Source organism: Callithrix jacchus, chromosome X, assembly GCF_049354715.1.
Source record: "Callithrix jacchus isolate 240 chromosome X, calJac240_pri, whole genome shotgun sequence".
Lineage (NCBI taxonomy): Eukaryota > Metazoa > Chordata > Mammalia > Primates > Cebidae > Callithrix > Callithrix jacchus.
Genome location: NC_133524.1, coordinates 100,799,980 through 100,823,009, shown reverse-complemented (window position 1 = coordinate 100,823,009; position 23,030 = coordinate 100,799,980). Strand labels below are relative to the sequence as shown.

The 23,030-nt window shown below is 41.3% G+C and overlaps 1 protein-coding gene across 10 annotated transcripts in view; it reads left to right on the top strand.

Annotated features, from left to right (window-relative positions):
* SLC25A53 (solute carrier family 25 member 53) overlaps positions 1-10,796 on the top strand; it is a 59,646-nt gene extending 48,850 nt beyond the window's left edge. For 3 of the 10 annotated variants that reach the window (XM_035287750.3, XM_054251552.2, XM_054251551.2), the window contains 2 exons: positions 1,633-1,814; positions 8,277-10,796. In XM_035287750.3, the coding sequence (XP_035143641.1) occupies positions 1,633-1,814; positions 8,277-9,231 (1,137 nt within the window). In that variant the 3' untranslated portion in view covers positions 9,232-10,796. Of the gene's footprint in view, positions 1-38; positions 161-1,632; positions 1,815-8,276 lie in introns of those variants that run through there. The other 7 variants (XM_035287756.2, XM_078363359.1, XM_078363360.1 and 4 more) reach the window with 5 other exon arrangements.
* The last annotated feature ends 12,234 nt before the right edge of the window (positions 10,797-23,030 follow it).

Sequence of the window (23,030 nt, the reverse complement as noted above, 5' to 3'; positions counted from 1 at the left end):
AGGGAAAGGCCTCCTCCCGCAGCCTCCGGCCCGAAGCTGCTGCTGGCTAGAGTAGGGAGCTGGGAGCCCGCAGGCGGGGGCTGCTGCAGACAGGCGCGGGAGCCGGCGCAGCGTCAAGTGCAGGTCGGACTCACGGACCGGGCCCATTTCCCTTTCACCCGTGAGTTTGCTGCTACCCCGTCGTTTCCCTTCTCCCCATCCCCTTCCACCTTGGCGCTCATCCGGGCTTTGAGACCGGATGCCTTAAACACGAGGTGGGACAGAAACCAAGTGAACAATGAGAGTTCCTCACCTTTGTATAGCGGGAAGTGGGGAAATAGCGTTTCCTGTGTGCTTTCTGTGTGCAGATGCGCCTGCAAGGACATCTTCTTCTCAGCAGCCGTGTGAAAGGGTAGCAATGTGCCCATTTAACAGGAAAGGACTGAAGCACCCACGCAGCACAGTTAGGAAGTGCAGAGCTAAGAGCTCACACCCAAGTCAACATGTCTGACTTCAAAGACTGCCCCTTGCCAACACTCCTCTATTCTGTCAGATTAAGGGTTAGTGGGGAAAAACCAAAGCCAGGTTGGGAGGACCAACTTGGGATTGCATAGAATTAGTGAGCAAGGACTGTTATTTCCATTTCACAGATGAAGAAACTGAGCCAAAGAGAGAGAGAGGTTATGAGTCTTGCCCTGTATCTTGCCCTGAGTTAAGCATCCAACTCAGCACCCCCGTGTTGCTCTCTAGATGCTAATTGTTTGCCCTGCAGCGCTGCCTGGAGAGCATTTTTGCACAGGTAGTCTCAAACCATCTCAATAGCAGTCTCAATGTGACGATAGTGGTGAGGGAGAAGGGGAGGAGGTAGTGGGGAGAGGGCTGAGGGCAAATGGAGGCAGCCTTTATGGTGCCCGTTGCACGGAAGTGGAAACTCTTCTTGGCACTTTCTTTCTTTTAGTTTTTTTGTTAATACTTTTTTTTGTTTTAAACACAACAAGCTGCCTGTTTGATAAAAGCAACATGATTTCTGTAGCCCTTTGCAAACCCAACGGAGGCAAGGCTCAGAGAGGTAAAATGATTTGTCTGAAGTTACAAGGTGAAGCCAAAATTTGGACCTAGTCTCTGAATCCAGAACTCATGCTATTAATTAAAGTATGAGTGCAAGGTGGGCTGCCTCAGAGTCATTTTGGAGCGCATGTAACAAATGCAGATTCCGGGGTCTTCCTCCTGGGGGATTTTGATATACTAGGACTAGGGGTGAAGAGTGTGATTTGTAGTTTTAACTAGTTCTGTAGTTGATTCTGAGGTGTAGGGAGATTCGTGAACCACTGTTCTAAACACCACCTGTGATGTTGAAGGTTATAAGTAAATGGGCCTGCTGTTGGTGTATTTGTCCGTGGCATGTCTGTCATGACATGTAACTCCAGAGCACAGGTTCCTACCCGAGGTCCTTCCTAGAGTTGTATGCAAAGAATCTGGCCTCCGTACATTTTTCTGAGTCCACAGTTCTGTAGATTTTCAAATGGGCTTGTCATAACGTCTTCCTTCTTGAAGTCATGCTTGAAGAAGTGTGAGAAATAAAACCCCATTTAACCTAACCCCCAAACCACAGCTGTCTGTCACTGATATAGCTCTTTCATTTCCTGGCTCAAGGACAGGTTGCTAGGTTGCCCTTCTGTGAGCTCTTCAGAGGACTTCTCCTTTGCTGGATTTGGCATCACTGGCCCCAGAGAGGGAGCAACTCCATGGAAACGGCATGCAGGGCTGTCCAAAGTGAATGACCATGAAGGCAGTGGCTGGAAAACTGCTCCATTTTTCTCTGGCTTAGAAAGCAGGTATTACTTTCTTTATGTACAGTGTGTCTAGGAGGCTCTTGTGGGGCTTGTTCTTGACTTCTGATGCTTAGAAACAAGTAAACACTCTGATACCTTCGGCTGCTGTTAGCTTCTTCTTCGGCCTGCCAAGGTACTTCACCTTCTCTTTTCCGCCCTCTTATTTACATCACCAAGACCTAGAGTTCCTTGGAGTAAAAATACAAATTTGGAGATGAATCACCTTCCATCTCAGGATCATGGCCTGTGAATGGAACAGTGGGGTAGTGGTGGTGGAGGGTGGAAAGTGTGGATGTATGGAGAAGGCAGGTTGCTCACCTCGCACACTCAGGGGTGATGCTGGCAGTATCTCTTAGGTTTCCTTCAGACGTTTGCTTCTGCTCCCCTGTCCCATGACATTTGACTCTCATCTCCTAGAAGACTCCTGTTCAGTGTTTAAATTGGCTTCATCACCAAATTAGGTACTTGCTGCTGGACTTGGTAGGCGTAGAATCACATAAGACCAAGAACAGATCTCAGAGCTCTGGCAAAAGTAATGACAGGAAATGGATTGTGTAAAGGTGCCAGGGCTGGGCTACTGGAACAAAGCGAGGGACTCTGTGCAGGGATGGGGCTAGTATTTGCAGCATGGCTCCAGCTGGATACAAGGCATCCCATCTCTGGCCTCATGTGTATGAGTGTGATCCAACTGATGGCTTTAGTGAGACCACATTTTCTAATTTCAACAAATAAACCCTTAAAAGCTTGAAGGTTTGGAGATAAAGCTTTCAGTTGAAACAATAATAGCTGCCTTTGACTGCCTGACCCCTTTGTGCCAGGAACTTTCTATCTGTTACCTCATTTAAGCTTCTCAGCAACCCTGTTGAGACAGACAGTCTATCCCATTTTGCAGAGAGGGAGACTGAATTTCAGGAACGTTAAGTAACTTGTGTAAGGCTTCACAACTTGTAAGTGGGGGCACTGGGACTTCAGCCCAGGGATGTCAAACTCCAAAGCCCAAGAAAACTCTTCTTTGCTGCCTTCCAAACTTCTGCAGATGACCCAGTTCATTAGACCAATTGCAGCCTTTACAATTTAGTTGTTATCTTGCCTTTATTCCTATTATCTCATTTTAAAAAAATGAAATAATATAACTTATAGAGCAACTTAAATAACAGGTGTTATGCTAAGCACTTTCCACACTTTGCCTCATGCATCCTTCATGACAATCCTTCTACGTATAAGGATACTAAGGATCAGAGAGGTGAAGAAACCTGGCTAAGGTCATAAAGCTAGGAAGTGACAGAGTGAAATTCAAACCCAGGGCTGGCTGAATCCAGAGCCCATGTCTGTGCCTTACAACACAATGCAGTGGGGAAGACAAATGTGGTCTTCATTCTAAATGGGCTCCTGTCTGTCAGCCACAGCTCTATCTCTTTCTCACCACATGGGGTAGGCCAACCCCAAGCACAACTCACACTTTTAAGCCCATGTGCCTTAGGCCCTCAGCCTAGAATACTTGCCCTCACTCCTCTACCTAACAAGAGGCTATTCTATGCTACTGGATTGAGTCATATGCCTCTTCTCAGGTGGAATACATTGCTCTTGTCTTTTTGCTTCTACCTTCATTAGCGTACCCTTTATTTTGTCTTTCTGTAGAGTTTAGCTCATTGCTGGCCTGTCTCCCTTACTAGATTCCCAAGCTCTTGAAAGCAGGCACCAAGTTCTATTTACTGTAGCTCCATGGTGGTTTACCCACAATGATTTAGTGGATGATCAATACATGTTTGTGAGCTGACCAAAGGACTGGCTGAGAGATGCCCCAAATGAACAGACAGATGCATTCATTTGTGGCTGGATCCTGGAGCAGTCACACAGGCTACCCATGTGGACTAGACTGGCTGGGAGAGTCTGGAATCCCCTGGGCTCGTTTTACTAGGCTGTAAACATAGGAGGCACATCATAGGGTAAAGGTGATATCTGCTCAAGGCCAATTCTAGGTCCATTCTGTGGTCTGTACTTTAGAATTCATGTGAAGGGGCCAGGCTCTCCTAGTTTGTTTATGTTGCACCTTCCCATTCATGGAAGAAAGGGCTTCCCTGCCTCCCTTAGGAACACAAGATTCGTTCCCACATGTCACTTTATCTGCTTCTGGCTGTTCTGAGAGTGTCCTGAAGGAGTATGTGCTCTGAGGAGACAGATAGTGAGTCCTGAAGCTTTTTTTTTTTTTTGATACTTTTTATCGAGGCCACCATGTTATGGATTCTCAACCACTTTATCTCATTTTATGTTATTAATCTCTGCCACACGTTTTCAGGTGGGTCTTAATGTCCCTGTTTTGTAGCTGAAGAAACTGAGACTGAAAGAAATGTCTTGCCCAAGGTCACACAACTAAGTAAGTGGCAGAGGCAACATGCAGTCTCAGGTCTATCTGCTCCCAAAGCCTGGCATCTTAACAGAAAATACATGGGAGAAACACGAACTCCCCCTGCATAAAATGGAAAGGATTGTATTTATAAAATGGATTACATATTTAAGGTGAGATGTTTCTTAATTATTGTTTACTTTTAATCCCCCAAGATGATTTTAAAAAATGGCAGAAGGAGTTGGGAATTGAAAAGTACAATTCCTCTATCAATTATTGACCTGAATGCCCCCATATCAACACCCTCTGACAGATACATTTTGGAGATGACTACAGATTATTTTGCCCTTTCTGCTCCATTTACAGCTCAGGTGGGTAAGGCTCCAAGATGTCATTGAATTTCTAAGGGTCACACATCAAGTTAATAACAAAACTCACTTAGAATACTGGTATCCCATACTACCCCACCCGATTCCTGGCCTTGCTGCAGTAGGTGCAATAGTCGGGAGTCCTCGCACTGCCAAATCGTAGCCCAGTTTTCTTTCTGCTACATCATCCTACCTCATGGCGTCAGTGAATACATGTTAATAAATGGTAGGGAGGAAGTGGAACATTATTGCACTGTGAGGTAGAAGAGGGGACAAACATTTACCTCACCACCTGTACTTATTTAGGTGCAGGTAAGACTTGGGGAAGAAGACCTTTGGTAGGAGAGCTGAGAACTGTTGGGGCTCCTGTGGATTTAACAACCTGGGTATCTGGGAGGAGTCCCCTTTGGCTCTGGAGAAATGGAAGTGGGGCTGCCAGGGGATAGAGGTGCCCCACAGGGATGCAAATAGTTGGACTCTTGAGCTTTTATTCCTGCTTAGTTCACAGCTAAAGATTCAAAGGCAGAGGGGCCCTCCCAGTATACTGGCCATGAGCGTTAAGAAGGCTGAGGCTTAAGGCCGTCATGGAATGTGGGGGAAGGGGAAGGTGGTGATGGGCAGAGCACAGGAGGCTGAGCCTCCATCTCCCTCCACCAAGAGGTGAGTTGGCTCATGGGGAGGGGAGTGGCGGTAAAGTGAGATTGTGGGAAAATGTATAGAGCAAGGGGGAATAGGAATGAGATTGTGGGGATATGGATGGGGCAAGGGGGATAGGAATGAGACTGTGGGGATATGTATGGAGTGGAGTGAGGTATGAATGTGACTGTGAGGATAGGAATGGAGCAGGGGGTATAGAATGAGATTGTGGGGATGTGGATGGAGCGGGGCAGGCGATAGTAATGGGATTGTGGGGAGTTGGATGGAGGAGGGGGATAGGAATGGGATTGTGGGGAGTCGGATGGAGGAGGGGGATAGGAATGGGATTGTGGGGAGTTGGATGGAAGAGGGGGATAGGAATGGGATTGTGGGGATGTGGATGGAGCAGGGGATAGGAATGGGATTGTGGGGAGTTGGATGGAAGAGGGGAAATAGGAATGGGATTGTGGGGATATGGATGAAGCAGGGGGGATAGGAATGGGATTGTGGGAGATGGATGGAGCAGGGGGGATAGGAATGGGATTGTGGGGATGTGGATGGATCAGGGGATAGGAATGGGATTGTGGGGATGTGGATGGAGCAGGGGATAGGAATGGGGTTGTGGGGAGTTGGATGGAGGAAGGGAAATAGGAATGGGATTGTGGGGATATGGATGAAGCAGGGGGGATAGGAATGGGATTGTGGGGATGTGGATGGAGCAGGGGATAGGAATGGGATTGTGGGGAGTTGGATGGAAGAGGGGGATAGGAATGGGATTGTGGGGATGTGGATGGAGCAGGGGATAGGAATGGGATTGTGGGGAGTTGGATGGAAGAGGGGGATAGGAATGGGATTGTGGGGATGTGGATGGAGCAGGGGATAGGAATGGGATTGTGGGGAGTTGGATGGAAGAGGGGAAATAGGAATGGGATTGTGGGGATATGGATGAAGCAGGGGGGATAGGAATGGGATTGTGGGAGATGGATGGAGCAGGAGGGATAGGAATGGGATTGTGGGGATGTGGATGGAGCAGGGGATAGGAATGGGATTGTGGGGAGTTGGATGGAGGAGGGGGATAGGAATGGGATTGTGGGGATATGGATGAAGCAGGGGGGATAGGAATGGGATTGTGGGAGATGGATGGAGCAGGGGGGATAGGAATGGAATTGTGGGGATGTGGATGGAGAAGGGGATAGGAGTGAGATTGGGGGGATGTGGATGGAGCAGGGGGAAAGTGATTGGATTGTGGGGAGATGGATGGAGCTGGGGGGACAGGGATGGAGGTGTGGGGAGATGGAGCAGGGGGTATAGGGATGGGATTGTGGGGAGATGGAGTGGGGGGTAGGGATGGGATTGTGGGGAGATGGAGCAGGGGGGATGGGGTAGGGTTGTCGGGAGATGGATGGAGCAGCGGGGATAGGAATGGGATTGTGGATGGAGGAGGAGTGATAGGAATGGGGTTGTGGGGATGCAGATGCAGCAGCGGGGACAGGAATGAAACTGAGGATACAGACGGAGCAGGTGGGGGATAGGAATGGGTTTGTGGGGAGATTGATGGAGGAGCGGGGATAGAAATGGGATTGTGGAGATGTGGATGGAGCAGGGGGAAGGGGCTAGAGAAGAGCAGAGCTGATGGGAGTGATTCTGGAAGGACAGAATGCCAAGGCAGCTTCTGGGCCTGGCAGCCCCAGGAAGGCTGCACTGGGCTTCTTGCAGTGTGTGGTGTCTACTCTTCCCTGGGGACTTCGGCCTGTACTCTCTGGTCCCCCATCACCCTGCTAGCTTAATTAAAGTCCCAATCTTCATGCCCCCTACCACATAGTCCAGGGTTCTGTGTGAAACCTGTGGGTCTGCAGTTCCTGCCAGGCTTCCTGTCCCTGTCACTGTAGGTGGGAGCCCTCCAGTCTGGCCATCATCGTGCCCCTTCCCCTCTTCCCTGTCCTGCCCCACACCCACACTGCTCTGTGCTCCTTTCCCTGAGTAACAGCTCTGGCTGCTGCACACCCCGTCTTGTCAGCCCAGGGACCCCCTCTTCCCTCCCCAGAAAATTACCTCAGATCTGCATGAGCATTCTTTTTTTTTTTTTTTTGATCCCAAAGTTTCTTCATATGTCCTGGCTTCCAAGTTGCTTCTCATGCTAGTCATCTGCTTCCTGGTCTTTCTGGGGTAAGGAGCAATAGTTTGGAGTCCTCGCACTGCCAATTGTATCTAGTACAGTGGTTCTGAGCTGGGAGCAGTTTTGCCTCCCAGGAGACCTTTGTCAAGGTCTGGAGATAGTTTTGGTCATCACAGTGGGTTAGTCACCACTGGTGCTACTGGCACACACTTAGCTGAAGCCAGGGAGCCTCTGACCATCCTCCAATGCACAGGACAGACGCCAAGGATGAAAATTATCCTGCCCAAAATGTCAATAGCACTGAGGTTAAAAAACCCCGCTCTATTATATAGCTACAGATCTGCAAGGTTAGGCTTGGAAACTGCCAGGTGCTGAGCCTTTAGGCACTGAACTTTCAGGAGCAGCTGCTCTTTCCTTTCCTCACTTGCCAGATGGGGGCTGGGCGTTGCCATGAAACAGCTACAACTTGGGCAGGAATCTATGGAGAGAAAGGCAGGGCAAGATTCCTCCTCCCCAAATTTAATACCAACTTTTAGAGAAAGCATTGCACTTCAACTGTTAAATGCCTTTCTACCTCTACAAGATAGTGCCAGTTTTTTTTTTTGAAACAGAATAGTAACTTATTATTCTCACAGTTTATAAAATGCACAGTTTCATGTTGTGAAAGTTGATGCATTAAGTTTTGGAGTCTTCCCCTCCTCTGTTTCATGTTCTTCAGTTGTAATCCTTCTTTGAATATTGGAATATTTGCTGTGTCAGCAAAGCACTGTAGTGGTGGCTCTGTCCAAAAAAAAAAAAAACTGATTGCCTTTCTTTTAATGTAAGATTAATGAATTCTTAATTTCTTAAGGGTGTGCTTATTTATCAGAAACTGGCTCAAAGAGTTGCTTGTTTCCTTTGACCTGAGTTTTTTAGGATTTTTTTTTCTAACTAAGCAAAGAAGATTCTTGCCAACAAATTTAAATGGTCAGTCTAATCTCTTTTTTTTCCACCTTTGCCAGTTTCTTCCATCTGCTCCCATTTGTCTTCAGCATGGGGGAACAGAACCACTCTCCCGGGAATGAGCTTCAGCACAGGACGAGAGCAGAGGTTCCCGGAAAGAAAAGCTGGCACTCCCAGGCCTATGCCCTTGGGGCTGTTTCCAACTTTATGTCTACTTTTCTGACCTTTCCTATCTATAAGATTGTGTTCCGGCAACAGATCCATGCCATGGCAGTGTCAGAGGCTGTGAGACAGCTTTGGCACGAAGGTCCTCAATATTTCTACCGGGGAATCTACCCTCCTCTTCTCTCCAAGACGTTGCAAGGGACTCTTCTGTTTGGGACTTATGATAGCCTGCTGTGCTCTCTCTCTCCTGTTGGGCCACACACTCTGGGACATCGCTGGGCTGCAGGGCTCATGTCTGGTGTGGTGGAGGCTGTGGCACTCAGTCCCTTTGAAAGGGTGCAAAATGTGCTCCAGGATGGTCGCAAGCAAGCTCGCTTCCCCAGCACCTTCAGCATTCTCAAGGAATTCAACTCTTACGGTCTTTGGGGGCGCCTGTCACTGGGCTACTATCGTGGTTTCTGGCCTGTCCTGGCCAGGAACAGCTTGGGGAGTGCTCTGTATTTTTCTTTCAAGGACCCAATCCAGGATGGCCTGGCAGAACAAGGCCTTCCCTATTGGGTTCCTGCCTTGGTGTCTGGTAGTGTCAATGGAACAATCACCTGCCTAGTTCTGTATCCTCTGATTGTGCTGGTTGCTAATATGCAGTCCCATATTGGATGGCAGAACATGCCAAGCCTGTGGGCCTCTGCCCAGGATGTGTGGAACACTCGGGGCCGAAAGCTGCTCCTGATCTACCGTGGAGGCTCCCTGGTCATCTTAAGGTCAAGTGTGACATGGGGCCTCACTACGGCAATCCATGACTTCCTGCAGAGGAAGTCTCGCTCCAGGAAAGAGGTGAAGACTGACTAGCTGCAGAAAGTGTGGCCATGGTAGCTTTGGTATTCTAAATCTTCCCTGGTGGGTTCTATACCGCTTACTTCTTTGGCTCAGTTGCCTAATACAGCCATTCTTTAGCATCTGTAAGCTCAATGCATGGGAGAAGTTCCCGACTACCAACCTGTTGAGCATGGACAAAGCCCAACAGGATTCCTTAGTCAAAAAGAAACGTTTGCCTCAGTCTCTCCACAGCTTCAGTAGCCTCAGAGCCAGGAGGCCTTTAAATAACCATGTAACCCAGATTAAGTGTCATTCCTTTAAGGAAGTCCTTGACAATAAAAGGAAACTTAAAAAGATGAGCTTACTTAGCACTGTGAGCTCTGGGACCCTTCTAGGTGTCCTCCAGACCAAAATGAGTGGAACTCCAGCTTCAAAGAACTATGCTTGACTCTTAGGATGGGAATTTCATAAAACTTCTCAGATGGCTACATTTTTATGATATTGTTCACTTCCTCTATCACCACCCCTCACTTCTCAAGACTGTGGATCCTACTTTCAGGGTAGCAGCTGTGGCTGGAAATCCTAAATTAGACTTGCTTAAACTCATCATGTCCCACAAGAACTAGTGGGGCTGGAGATGGGAGTGAGAAGAGGTGTGGCCCATGGATGGAAAGAATAAAAACTTTGAAAGAAGAGATTTAATTACATGCAAAATAGAAACATTTAATATTGTCTGCTTGGTGTTATCTGCCAGGATATTTCTGAGAGCAAGGTGATAACATTGCCTAGAAACTATTTGAATTTCTCTAAGAAACATGGAAGTGAAGTGACCATATCTCTTCACAAATAATCGCGTATTTCATTGATGTGGTAAATGTAGTTGCTATGACATCAAGATGAGAAATCTTAGCCTGTCATTCAGAGGCATTCAATATATGGTCCTCATATAACTTACAACATATTGTCACTTGACTTACATAAACCCCAAATACTAGCCAACGTGAACTATTCTTCTCTCCCCAAACATTCCATGAACTTTCCCATGGCCATACTTTGGCCCACACTATTCTTTCCTCCTGCAGTGCTCCTTCTTCACATGTCAGTCTACCAAAATCCTTCCAGTTCCTCAAAGCTCAGCTCAGAGGTCACCTTCTCTAAGGAGCCTCTTGATTTCCCCCAAATGAATGTGACATTAGTCTCTGTGATGCCCCTTTCTAACAGCACTTCATACATGGTACTGATTCCATTATGTCACTAATCTCATGCGAACCTGTGTTCTTGTATTCTTCAATACCTCCTACTAGACTGTAAAACTTATTGAAAGCAGGGATTCTTGTAAGCATTTTAAAATCTTCCATTGTGCCTGGGTGCTCAATAATGTTGGTTGAATTATTGAATTGATTATCAAGCTGTGATATGGTATATCCTCAGGGTGCTGTCCCTTGTACATGAAGATAATGTTATTGACTCACTGTCAGCAAGACACATGCCTTTGGGCTGTGTTTTTGTTTTCTTTTAATAGCGGATTTAGTTTTGTGCTAATGATAATGATGCTGCTGCTGATGATAATAACAATAAAAAATTAATTTCAACTGGAATATTTGATGAGTTTGTGTTACTGATGTCATGTTTGCTATCAGCACCATTTCAGAAACTGAAATTTCGTAAACAGAATCACACTGTATAACTGTCCCATTTGTTTCAACTCTGGGATTTTGAAGATTTCCAAGATGACATGTGTTATAGATTTCCCTTACAGATATCTTGATAATGCCCTCTACTTGCATCTCCTTACTGAACCAAATTTGTCTTTTATTTGTCTTAGCTGGTTGTAGATTTAGCAGTGAGAACTTCTCACTGAACGCCACAGAAATTAAAGACACAGTTGTTGGAGGTATGATGTCAGAGAGCATTTGCCGCCAAGGTTGGCAGAAAATGGCTGGTCCAAGAAAGGTGAAGATGAATTTCCACATCTGTAGATCTGGATGTGTTGGGACAGTACTCGACTTGTGGATTCAAGGAAGTATGAACACAGAGTCTACATAATGAAGGGGAAAAGATACATTTATCTCCCAAGTACACTGTTGATTTCTACTTATGTCACTGTGTCCATCCATTTCCCTTTCTTCATTTTAACATCTTATTTAGAAATAATTTCAAACATATAAAAATGTTGCAAGCATAAATAAAGCTTAAAGAACACCCATGTACCCTTTACCCAAATTCACCTATAATTAACGTTTCTCCCCATTTGCTTTATTACTTGTGCCCTCTGTCTATACATACACAGGATACTTTTTCCCTGAGCTATCTGAGAGATGCATACATCAATTTTCAATATTACTAGATTCAATGTTTGTAGATCCAAATTCTTTTTTAAAAGACTGTGTTTTATCTCTATGACAATGGCACCATTATTATACAGTATTTTAAAATGAAAACTTACATGGTATATGTGATACTGTGAAATATATACTTGATCTTCAATCCTGTTTCCTGGCATACAACTTCTAAAATCCTTAGAGTTTCCCAAGTGATATTCTTTTTGTATGCTGATGATTGACTGATGGCTGGCAGCCCATGGTTGCTTCAGGATGGGAATTGATCACCAGAAAGACCAAGGCACCATTAGGGGGTTGGGACTTAACAGCCTCATTCCTGATCTCCAGGGAGAAGAGAGGGGTGGAAAATTAAGTTGATCACTAGTGGCCAATGATTTAATCAATCACGTCTATGTAATGAAGCTTCCATAAAAATCCCAAAGAACTGGGTTTGGAGAGCTTCCAGATAGCTGAACATGTGGAGGTTCCTGGAGGGTGGTGCCTCAGGGAGGGCATGGAAGCTCTGAGCCCCTTCCCCAGTACCTCACCCTATGCATCTCTTCATCTGTGTCCTTTTATATGTCCTTTATAATAAACTGGTAAACATTAAGTATTTTCCTGACATCTGTGAGCCTTTCTGGCAAATTAAACCCAAAGAGGGAGGTCATGTGAACTCAAATTTGAAGCCCGTCTGTCAGAAGTTCTGGAGGCCTGGATTTGCAACTGGTTCTGAAGGGCCTGGGAGGAACAGTCTTGTGAGACCTAGTCCTCAGCTTGTGGGATATAATGCTATCTCCAGGTAGATTGTGTCAGAATGGAATTGGAGAACACTCAGCTGGTGTTCACTACAGAATTGATTGCTCACTTAGTGTGTAGGAAGACCCCACACATTTGGACATCGAAATCTTCTGTGTTGATTGCTGTGATGTGAGAGCAAAGGAAAATGTTTGTGTGTTTTCCCTTCAGAGCGTATTTTAAAGCTAAATTGGTAATAATTGCTTAAATTTACTATATTTGCCTTTATAAAAACATTAAATTTATTTTATGTATGTTTAAACTTGAAGCTATACAATTATAAACATGGATTTACAAGTAAAGCATGTTATAATTTAAATAATTGAGTTTTTCAAATTGGTTTATATAAAATCATAGGCAATATTGTAAAATTATACAGACCTGTCAACTTTTTACACTTAAATCTTCTGAGCAAAATTTAAGGATGTAGTCATTTTCTGGTAATTTTAAATGTCAATATTAATATTTAGTTTGGTGATGTTAATGTGGCTATATTTTCTGATATTAAAAATAACTCTTGGGAATTTAGATCAATAAAATAAGGAGTTAATAAATACCTATATCTGTTTAAAGACATAAAAGATACAACTTAACACTAAAACTACTTGGTATAAAAAGTTAAAGGAAGAAGAATAAAAAGTCACCATACAGCACAATATATTCATGATACATATTTTTATCTAAATATAAACTATAGCAACTTTTCTAAAGCTCAAGGTGAAATAATAAGTAAGTAACCAACGTTTTATGACAAATCATTATATGGTTTATTTAGACTTAATTTCACTTTTAGAATTTATTTTTAAACATTAAATGGCATTATAATTTTACTGGGATAACTACATATGTGTGGTATATTGAAGTTAATAAAATAACGTTGCATGAGAGAAAAAGCATAATAAATCAGAAACAATATAAAAAGCTTTTATAAAAAATAAGATAAAAACACCATATTTCTCTAGTTTGTTCACTCGCCAATGTCTCTGATTCTTTCATATCGTCTTCCTTTCCTCAAATCTTTTACTACCCTCTCCCTCATCATTTCCAACTGGTGACCTTGCTTTCTATTTCATTAAGAAAAGAGATACATTCAGAAGAGAATTGCCAGTTTAAAGAACAATTACAAAGACATCACCCATGTAGTAACCAGCCAGGGCAAGAAATAGAACCCTTTAATATTTCATTAAGAAAAGAGATACATTCAGAAGAGAATTGCCAGTTTAAAGAACAATTACAAAGACATCACCCATGTAGTAACCAGCCAGGGCAAGAAATAGAACCCTTTAATAAACTAATCCTCTCCTCCCACCACTGATGACATCCCTCCCTCCATCTTAGGGCTAGCCTTCATGCTGACTTTTGTGATAATCATTTCTTTGCTTTTGTTTATAGGCTTTCTTCCTTATAAGCATCCCTAAAGAACAGTTTTGTTTTACAGATGTTTGAACATTAAATGCTTTGTAAAACTTGGAATTGTGATGATCTTGTTTCACTCCTCATTGCTTGTGAGACTCATCGATATTGCAGATAGCTGTAGTTGATCTATTTGTATTGTTGCACAGTTTACCATTTTATAAATATACCATAATTTATTCATTATAACTTTGAGGGACATTCTGATTGTTTGCAGGTTTTATTTTTACAGTTTATTAGTTTTATTGGTATATAGTAATTGTATATGTTCATGGGGTACATGTGATATTTTGATACATGTGTACTATGTGTAATGATCAAATCAGGGTATTGGGATATCCATCAGCTCAAACATTTATCTTTTTTTTACGTTCGGAACATTCCAAATCTTCTAGCTATTTTGAAATACACAATAAATTGGATACTGTGATCACTCTGTTGTGCTACTGAACACTAGAACTTATTCCTTCTCTCTAACTGTATTTTTGCAAGCATTAACCAATCTCTCTTCATTCACCCCTCTGCAGTACCCTTCCCAGCCTCTGGTAAACACAGTTCTACTTTCCATCTCCTTGAGATCAACTTTTTTAGCTCCCACATATGAGTGAAGACATGAGATATTTTCTTTCTGTGCTTAGCTTATTTCACTTCACATAATGTCCTCGGAGCTCATGTATGTTGCCACAAATGGCAGGATTGCATTCTTTTTTTTTTTTATAGCTGAATACTACTAAATTGTGTACATATACCACATTTTATTTATCCATTTATTTATTGATGGACACTTAGATTGATTCCATAGCTTGGATCTTCTGAATAGTGCCACAATAAACATAGGAGTGCTGATATCTCTTCCAGATACTGTTTAAAAAATTTTTTTTCTGATATATGCCCAGCTGCGAGATTGCTGAATCATAATGGTAGTGCTAGTTCTAGTTTTTTGAGGAACACCCATAATATTTTCCATAATGGCTGTACCAACTTACATTCCCACTAACAGTGTATGAGAATTCCCCTTTCTCCACATCTTTGCCAGCATCTGTTAGTTTTGTGTGTGTGTGTCTTTTTGATAATGGTCATTTTAACTGGGATGAGATGAAATCCAATTTTTGACTGTTACAAAACAGTGCTACCATGATTGATCTTGTCCTTTAAACACAGGTATTTCTAAGGCATTTATGTAAGAATGGAATTACTGGTTTATGGAATATGAGCACCTTCAATTTAATTGGATGATGCCTAACTTCCTCATGGCATGTACCAATTCACACCCGTAATAGGCAGGTTTAATAGTTCTCATTGCTCCACCTGCTGGCCAACACATGGTATTGTCAGACTTCTTAATTTTTGCCCTTCTAGTGGGTGTAAATGGCATCTCATAATTTGATTTTCCTGATTACTAATAATGTTGAGCATATTTTCACTGCCGGTTGAACATTTGGATTTCCTCTTCTGTGAAGCATTTATTCTAGATATTTACCGTTTTTTTATGTTGGGCTGTATGACTTTTTCAAATTAATTTGTTGAAGTTATTTAATTTTAGTTCTTTCTTTTTTATATGTGTTCCATACAACTCTCCCCACGTTGTCACTTATTTTTCCATTGTAATGATTTCTTTGGACTAACATAAGTTCTAATTGTAAGATAGACATCAAAGTTATCAATCCTTTCTTGTGGTAAGTGCTTTTTGTGTCTTTTCAATAAAATCTTTCTATACCCCAATATCATAAAGATATTCCTTTATATGATAACATTTAAAATTTTTATGGTTTTGACTTTCACATATAGGTTTGTAATACACTTGGAAGTAACTTTTGTGTAGAGTATGAGAATAGAGGTCCATTTTTTTCTTATGAATATCCAATTGTCCCAATATCATTTGTTGAAAAGTTTTTCCTTCTCCCATTCAGTTAGAATGGCAACTATGTCAAATACCAAGTGTTCATATATTATTGGGACTATTTCTGACCTGTCTGTTCTATTCCATTAGTTTATTATCTAGTCCTGTGCCAATACAGCATTGCCTGTATTGTAATAATAATAAATGTCTTGGTATCTGATAGGGAAAGTCTTCCCACATCATTTTTATTTTTCAAGAGTTTCTTATTCTTATCAATATGTACAGAAATAGATGCTGAGATTTTCTTTTCACAAAATTACTGTTGAGATTTTAATTTGAGCAAAACTTAGCTGTTGAGTTTTAACGTAAACAAAAATAATGGTTGAAATTCTAATTTTAATGTTTCTCCAAGTTTCATAATATTCTTCATAGTGTTCAACATATCTTTTGTGGTATTTTTATTTGTTGCTTAATTTTTAAATAATTACTAACAGTAAAGCAGGTTATCATAATGGGATTATAATGAGTTTCTTATAGATAATATCCTTCTATTTTGTTTTAACAGAAAAAATATACATCTGTTAAAAATTAGTTTATATGTGTTGATGCCTCATGTTGACATATTCAATATAACGTATATTGATCAATATAATGTACTATGTTATTATCTATAAAGATGCCAGTAATTCATTAGGTTTTCAAAAGGTAAACAGCAAACCTTAACAATTTTATTATGATAATGGAGATGGAGTACAAAAAAGGTCAACTCTGAGATAAAGTACATAAAAACTCAAGATATCTGTATCCAACTTCCTAGTTGACATTTTCACTGACATATAGGCATTCCAAACTTAATATGCCAAAGATTAAACTCTTTATTCTCCCTACCAATCTGTTCCTAGTCTTCCCACTTCCAATGGTATCATCGTTTTCTGGTACTTTCAACACAAAGGGTACTAACATATAGGGAACTTGACTCTCACTCATCACTCTATTTCCAGTGCCCAGACTGTCATGCACATAGTGAGTGCTCAATAGATATTTGTAGAATGAATGAATGAAAGAATGGTCCCTGCCCTCCAAACATGTTTGATTAAAAATCATTCAACAATATACACAGAGTAGTATATGAAAAAATGCCAAAAAACTTGTCTTTTCTTTTCAGTTATTAGACCACAGCGTTAGTTCAATCTCTTATTTTATATCTGAACAACCGCTATAACTCTTTTTAGTGGATCTTCTTGTCACCTTCCAATGTGAATAGCTTACAGGATAAAATCCAAACCACTCAGCATGACATTCAAGGTCCTCCATAATCTGACACCAGCCTACTTTTTTCACCTCACTTTCCTCTACTTAAATATTATGAATCTTGATGTCCCAACCACCCAAGACTACTGGATGTTTCCCAAGTGTGCCCTACATTTCTCTTTGTTCTTCTTTTCCCCTCTTCCTGGAATTCCATCGCACCCATATCTTCCTTCAACAAATGCTATTCATTTTTAAAGGCCCAATTCAAATGTCATTTCCTTTTTTTCAGGCTTCTTGGACTCTCTCAGGTAGAATTAGGTTTCCCTCTTTTCCACTTTCCCCTGGTACTTATTAACCTTGATGTAATATTTAAAATCATAGATGTCATAGAATTATAATATTAGACTTAGAAGTAGTCTTGATCATCATGTGGTCTGACTTCTTCATGCTATGGAGGGCCAGAGCTAGAAGAATCCAAGTCTTTTTTTTTTTTTTTTTTTTGAGACGGAGTTTCGCTCTTGTTACCCAGGCTGGAGTGCAATGGCGCGATCTCGGTTCACTGCAACCTCCGCCTCCTGGGTTCAGGCAATTCTCCTGCCTCAGCCTCCTGAGTAGCTGGGATTACAGGCACACGCCACAATGCCCAGCTAATTTTTTGTATTTTTAGTAGAGACGGGGTTTCACCATGTTGACCAAGATGGTCTTGATCTCTTAACCTCGTGATCCACCCGCCTCGGCCTCCCAAAGTGCTGGGATTACAGGCTTGAGCCACCGTGCCCGGCCCAGAATCCAAGTCTTTAAATTTGCCTTGCCTCATGATTATTTCTGTAAATATACACACACACACACACACACACACACACACACACACACACACACATATATATATTTTTTTGAGACAGAGTCTCACTCTGTTGCCTAGGCTGGAGTACAGTGGAACCATCTCAGCTCACTGCAACCTCCGCCTCCCAGGTTCAAGTGATTCTCTTGCCTCAGCCTCACAAGTAGCTGGGATTACTGGTGCGTGCCACCATGCCTGGCTAATTTTTTTTTTTTTTTTTTTAGTAGAGATGAGGTTTTGCCATGTTGGCCAGGCTTGTCTTGAACTCTTGACCTCAAGTGATTTGCCCACCTCAGCCTCCCAAAGTGCTGGGATTACAGGCATGAGCCACTGCACCTGGCCTATTTGTGTACATATTTTTTATTCTCTACCTGTCATGTGGCTGGGAAGAAATAGGGACTTATTCCTCTTTATGTTCTTCATGATACTTAATACAATCTATTGCACATAGTGGATAATACAATAAGTATGTTTTAATTGACTTGAGATGAGAGGGATGGTTTAAGTAGAGGTAGCATTGATAGTATTATACTTTGTGCAAAGTACCATGCCAAAGTTTTACAAGAATTATCTGATCACACAGTCCTGTGAGATAAGCACCATTTTTTGCCTTATTTACCCAAGAATTCATAGCCAGTAAGTTGTCAAATATGGACCAGAATCCAAATTCCTCTGGCTCCAGATTCTTTCCTCTTAGTCATTGAGCTATAGTACAAAACAACAAGGTGGGAACTCAAATATTTTGAGTTTAGAATATGATTGATGGATGAATTTGGCATGAAAGGCTAACTTTTATTTACTGAAGGACATAGCCGCTAGGTTAGGGACTATATTGTGGAAGGCTCTGAATATCAGGCATGGTATAAGAAGTTACCTCCTTTCCGTAGCTCTCCATCTGCACCAGTCTAGATCACCATCTAAGGCCCAACTCAAACACTCATTATTTGAAGACTTCCAGGATCTTCCAAGTTATGATTAATTGCCCCTGCTCCCACAGCACTTTGTTCATACCTTTGTTATAATACATAATCTATCCTTCCTTCCTTCCTCTTTCTTTATATATCTTTCCCGCCCTCCCCATTTTTCCTTTCCCCTTCCCTTTCCCCTTTCCCCTTTCCTTTCCTTTCCTTTCCTTCGACAGAGCCTCACTCTGTTACCTAGGCTGGAGTGCAGTGGCATGATCTCGCCTCCCCCAGGGTTCAAGCAACTCTCTGGCCTCAACCTCCAAGTAGCTGGGACTACAGGGGTGCACCACCATGCCTGGCTAGTTTTTGTATTTTTTGTAGAGATGGGGTTTCACCATGTTGCCCAGCCTGGTCTCAAACTTCTGGGCTCAATCAATCTGCCCACCTTGGCCTCTCAAAGTGCTGGGACTATAGGTGTGAGCTGCTGCACCTGGCCAATATGACTTTCTTAACAGAAATATTTTGTGGCTATGTCTGTCTTCTTCACATTTTGAAAACTCCTTGAGAGTAGGCATTTTATTTATGATTGTATACCTCTTTTTATTTAGCAACTGATACATAGTAGATGCTTGTCTTACTCCATTTTGTGTTGCTATAAGTGAATACCTGAAACTAGACAATTTACAAAGAAAAGAGGTTTATTTAGCTCATGGTTCTACAGGCTGGGAAGTTTAAGATTTGGCAGCTGTATCTGGTAGCTTCTGATGAGTGCCTTGAACCACGTCAAAACGTGACAGAGAAATGGAGGGAAAGCAGTTCCCTGCAAAGACAGTAAAACGCAAAACACAAGAGGCAACCTCACTTTATAACAACTTGCACTTGCATAACCAATCCAGTCCCACAAAGAGTAAGAATTGACTCACTCCTACCAAACTGCTTTAATTCCTTCACGAAAGTGAATCTTTAGTGACCCAGAAGCCTCTTAAAGGTTCCACCATCTCTCAACACTGTTACATTGGGGACTAAGTCTCAATATGAGCTTTGGTGGGCACAAACCATATTCAAATTATAACAATGCTCAATAAATGTTAGTTGAATTAAATGTTTCATTGGGAGAATATAGACATGAATAAGGCATGGTTTTTTGCTCTCAAGAGAAGCCAACATTCTATCAAGGGAAACAGTACATTATTCTATATGAGGAGCTATACTAGTGACATGTATAAAGCATGTGGAATTCAGCAATCAATTAGAAAACACAATAGGAAAAACAGCCCATTCATGATATTCCCAAAATCTTAAGGCAGCTAGGAGGATAGCTAACAAAGATGTATAAACCATTATATAGAAAGGTATAAGATTGAACTAAAAGAAATTTAATAAAAATTGGAAAGTGGAGGAATATACTTGTTAAGAACTACCAAAGGTCTAGAATTGGACCCTATTTACAAATTTTCAAATCAGCCTGATACACACAGTTTCATGTATTCTGTCAGAAAACATGAGAATCTTAGGTGAGAGGCAAAGGACTTTATTACTCAGAAAAAGCAGTAGCTAGAACTTTTTGTCAGCTTGCGTTTTTTTCCCAATACCCCCCAAATCCCATATGGGCAATGCAAAGGACCAATGATGGATGGCTGCACAGTGGGTTGCATTACAGGAAAGAAAAAATACATTTGGAGGATCCACTGCTTTTATAGAAAATGCAAATAAGCCTGCTCTTTGTGATGTTTTCTCATCCTTCAGGGTTTTTCACTGCAAACATGGTCCTGAGAATGGCCAAGGTAAAGAGTCATCAGTGCCTTATAGTTTTGGCATCCTCAGCAAGAACATGTATGAATGCTTAGGGACCATGATGGGTTGTCTTTCCCATCAATACTTCATTTGTATGTGGGGAGACTATAAGTCAGAAAATTGGTAATTCTTCTCAAATTAATACATAAATCCAATATTGTTTCAATCAAAATATTAACAGGCCAATTTTTTGTGGAATTTGACACTTTAATTACAAAACTGGAAAAGGCACCTATAGTAAATTGGTATATGAAAGAAGTGACATTGCAAAGGAGTGAATAAAGAATGAATAATTTAATAAATATGATTGGGACACTTGTTTCCTTCTTGAAGAAAAATCTAGATCCATGCCTTATACAAAATAAAGTCTAGATGTATAAAAGACCAAAGTACACAACCAGAATCTTAAAACCAATAAAAAATCATGTCCTCAGAGTAGAGAACTTCCTAAACAACATCAGAAAACACAAGTTTTAAAGGAAAAGATTGATATATTTGATTCCACAAACATTGTATATTAAAAGACATGAGAATTAACATTAGTATTAAAAGACGAGCAATGATTGGTACAAGTTTTTGGGAAAACTAGTTGGCTCTATCCACTGAAGCTGAACCTATGCATTTCCCATGACCAGCAACTCCACTTCTTGGTATATACCCAAGAAAAATGCATATGTTTATTCACTAAAGACATTATAAATATGCTCATAACAGCATTATTTGAAATAGCCCCAAACTGAAAAAAAAACAAGTGTCCACCAACAGGAGAATAAATAAATAAATTGCAGTATATTCATACATTAAAATGTAGCACATAAAGGATAATAAACTAACTACAAATTCACAACAACGTGGATGAATCTCACAAACCTAATGTTGAGCAAAAGAAGCCAAACAGAGGAGTACATACTGAAAGATCCCATTTATTTAAAGCAGAAAAGAGGCAAAACTAATTGTCAGGAGAGTGGTTATCATCCCTGAGCATAGGGACTGGATAGGGGCACAAAAGAAGTTTGGGGGCAGGGGGCTGGTAACATACTGTGTCTTGAACTGAAAGCTGATTATATGGGTGTCTTTACTTTGTGAACATTTATCATGATATACACCTAAGATATGTATGTATGTATATTGTACTTAAGTAAAACATTTTGAAAATCTGTCTAACAGGATACTTTCTTATCTGCCTAACAGGATACATTTTGAAAATCTGCCTAACAGGATACTTTCTCACCAGTAGAGCTGCATGCATACTGAAAGTCATGTTTTTCCACAAACAGGTTTATTCCAGTTACATTCATTGTAAATGAACATAATATGGATGCAAAAAAGGAGATCAGTTCACCATTCCTATTGAACATTGTATTGGAAGTTCTAGCCAGAGCAATCAGGCAAGAAAAAGAAATAAAGGGTGTTCAATTAGGAAAAGAAGAAGTCAAATTGCCATTATTTGCAGACGACATGAATGTATATTTAGAAGACCCCATTGTTTCATCCCCAAATCTCCTTAAGATGATAAGCAACTTCAGCAAAGTCTCAGAATACAAAATCAATGTGCAAAAATCATAAGTATTCCTATACACCAATAACAGACGAAGAGCCAAATCATGAGTGAACTCCCATTCACAATTGCTACAAAGAGAATAAAATACCTAGCAATAAAGGTATTTTATTCACTTTGTAGCAAACTCCCATTCACGACTGTTACAAAGAGAATAAAATACCTAGCAATACTAACAAAGGAAGTGAAGGACCTCTTCAAGGAAAACTACAAACCACTGCTCAAGGAAATAAGACAGGACACAAACAGATGGAAAAACATTCCATGCTCATGGTTAGGAAGAATCAATACTGTGAAAATGGCCATGCTTCCCAAAGTAATTTATAGATTCAACACTATCCCCATCAAGCTACCATTGACCTTCTTCACAGAACTGGAAAAAACACCATAAACTTCACATGAAACCATAAAAGAGCCTGCATAGCCAAGACAACCCTAAGGAAAAAGAACAAAGCTGGAGGCATCATGCTACCTGACTTCAAACTATACTGTAAGGCTACAGTAATCAAAACAGCATGGTACTGGTACCAAAACAGAGATTTAGACTGATGGAACAGAACAGAGGCCTTGGAAGTAACACTACACATCTACAACCATCTGATCTTTCACAAACCTGACCAAAACAAGTAATGGGGAAAGAATTCGCTGTTTAATAAATGATGTTGGGAAAACTGGCTAGCCATGTGCAGAAAGCTGAAACTGGACCCCTTCCTTACACCTTACACTAACATTAACTCCAGATGGATTAAAGACTTAAACATAAGACCTAACACCATAAAAACCCTAGAAGAAAACCTAGGCAAAACCATTCAGGACATAGGCATAGACAAGGACTTCATGACTAAAACACCAAAAGCAATTGCAACAAAAGCCAAAATAGACAAATGGGATGTAATTAAACTTGAGAGCTTCTGCACAGCAAAATGAACAATCATTAGAATGAACCAGCTACCAATAGAATAGGAAAAAATTTTTGCAAGCTACCCGTCTGACAAAGGGCTAATATCCAGAATCTATAAAGAACTAAAGCAGATTTACAAGAAAAGAAAAAAATCTCATCAAAAAGTAGGCAAAGGATATGAACAGACACTTCTAAAAAGAAGACATTTATGCA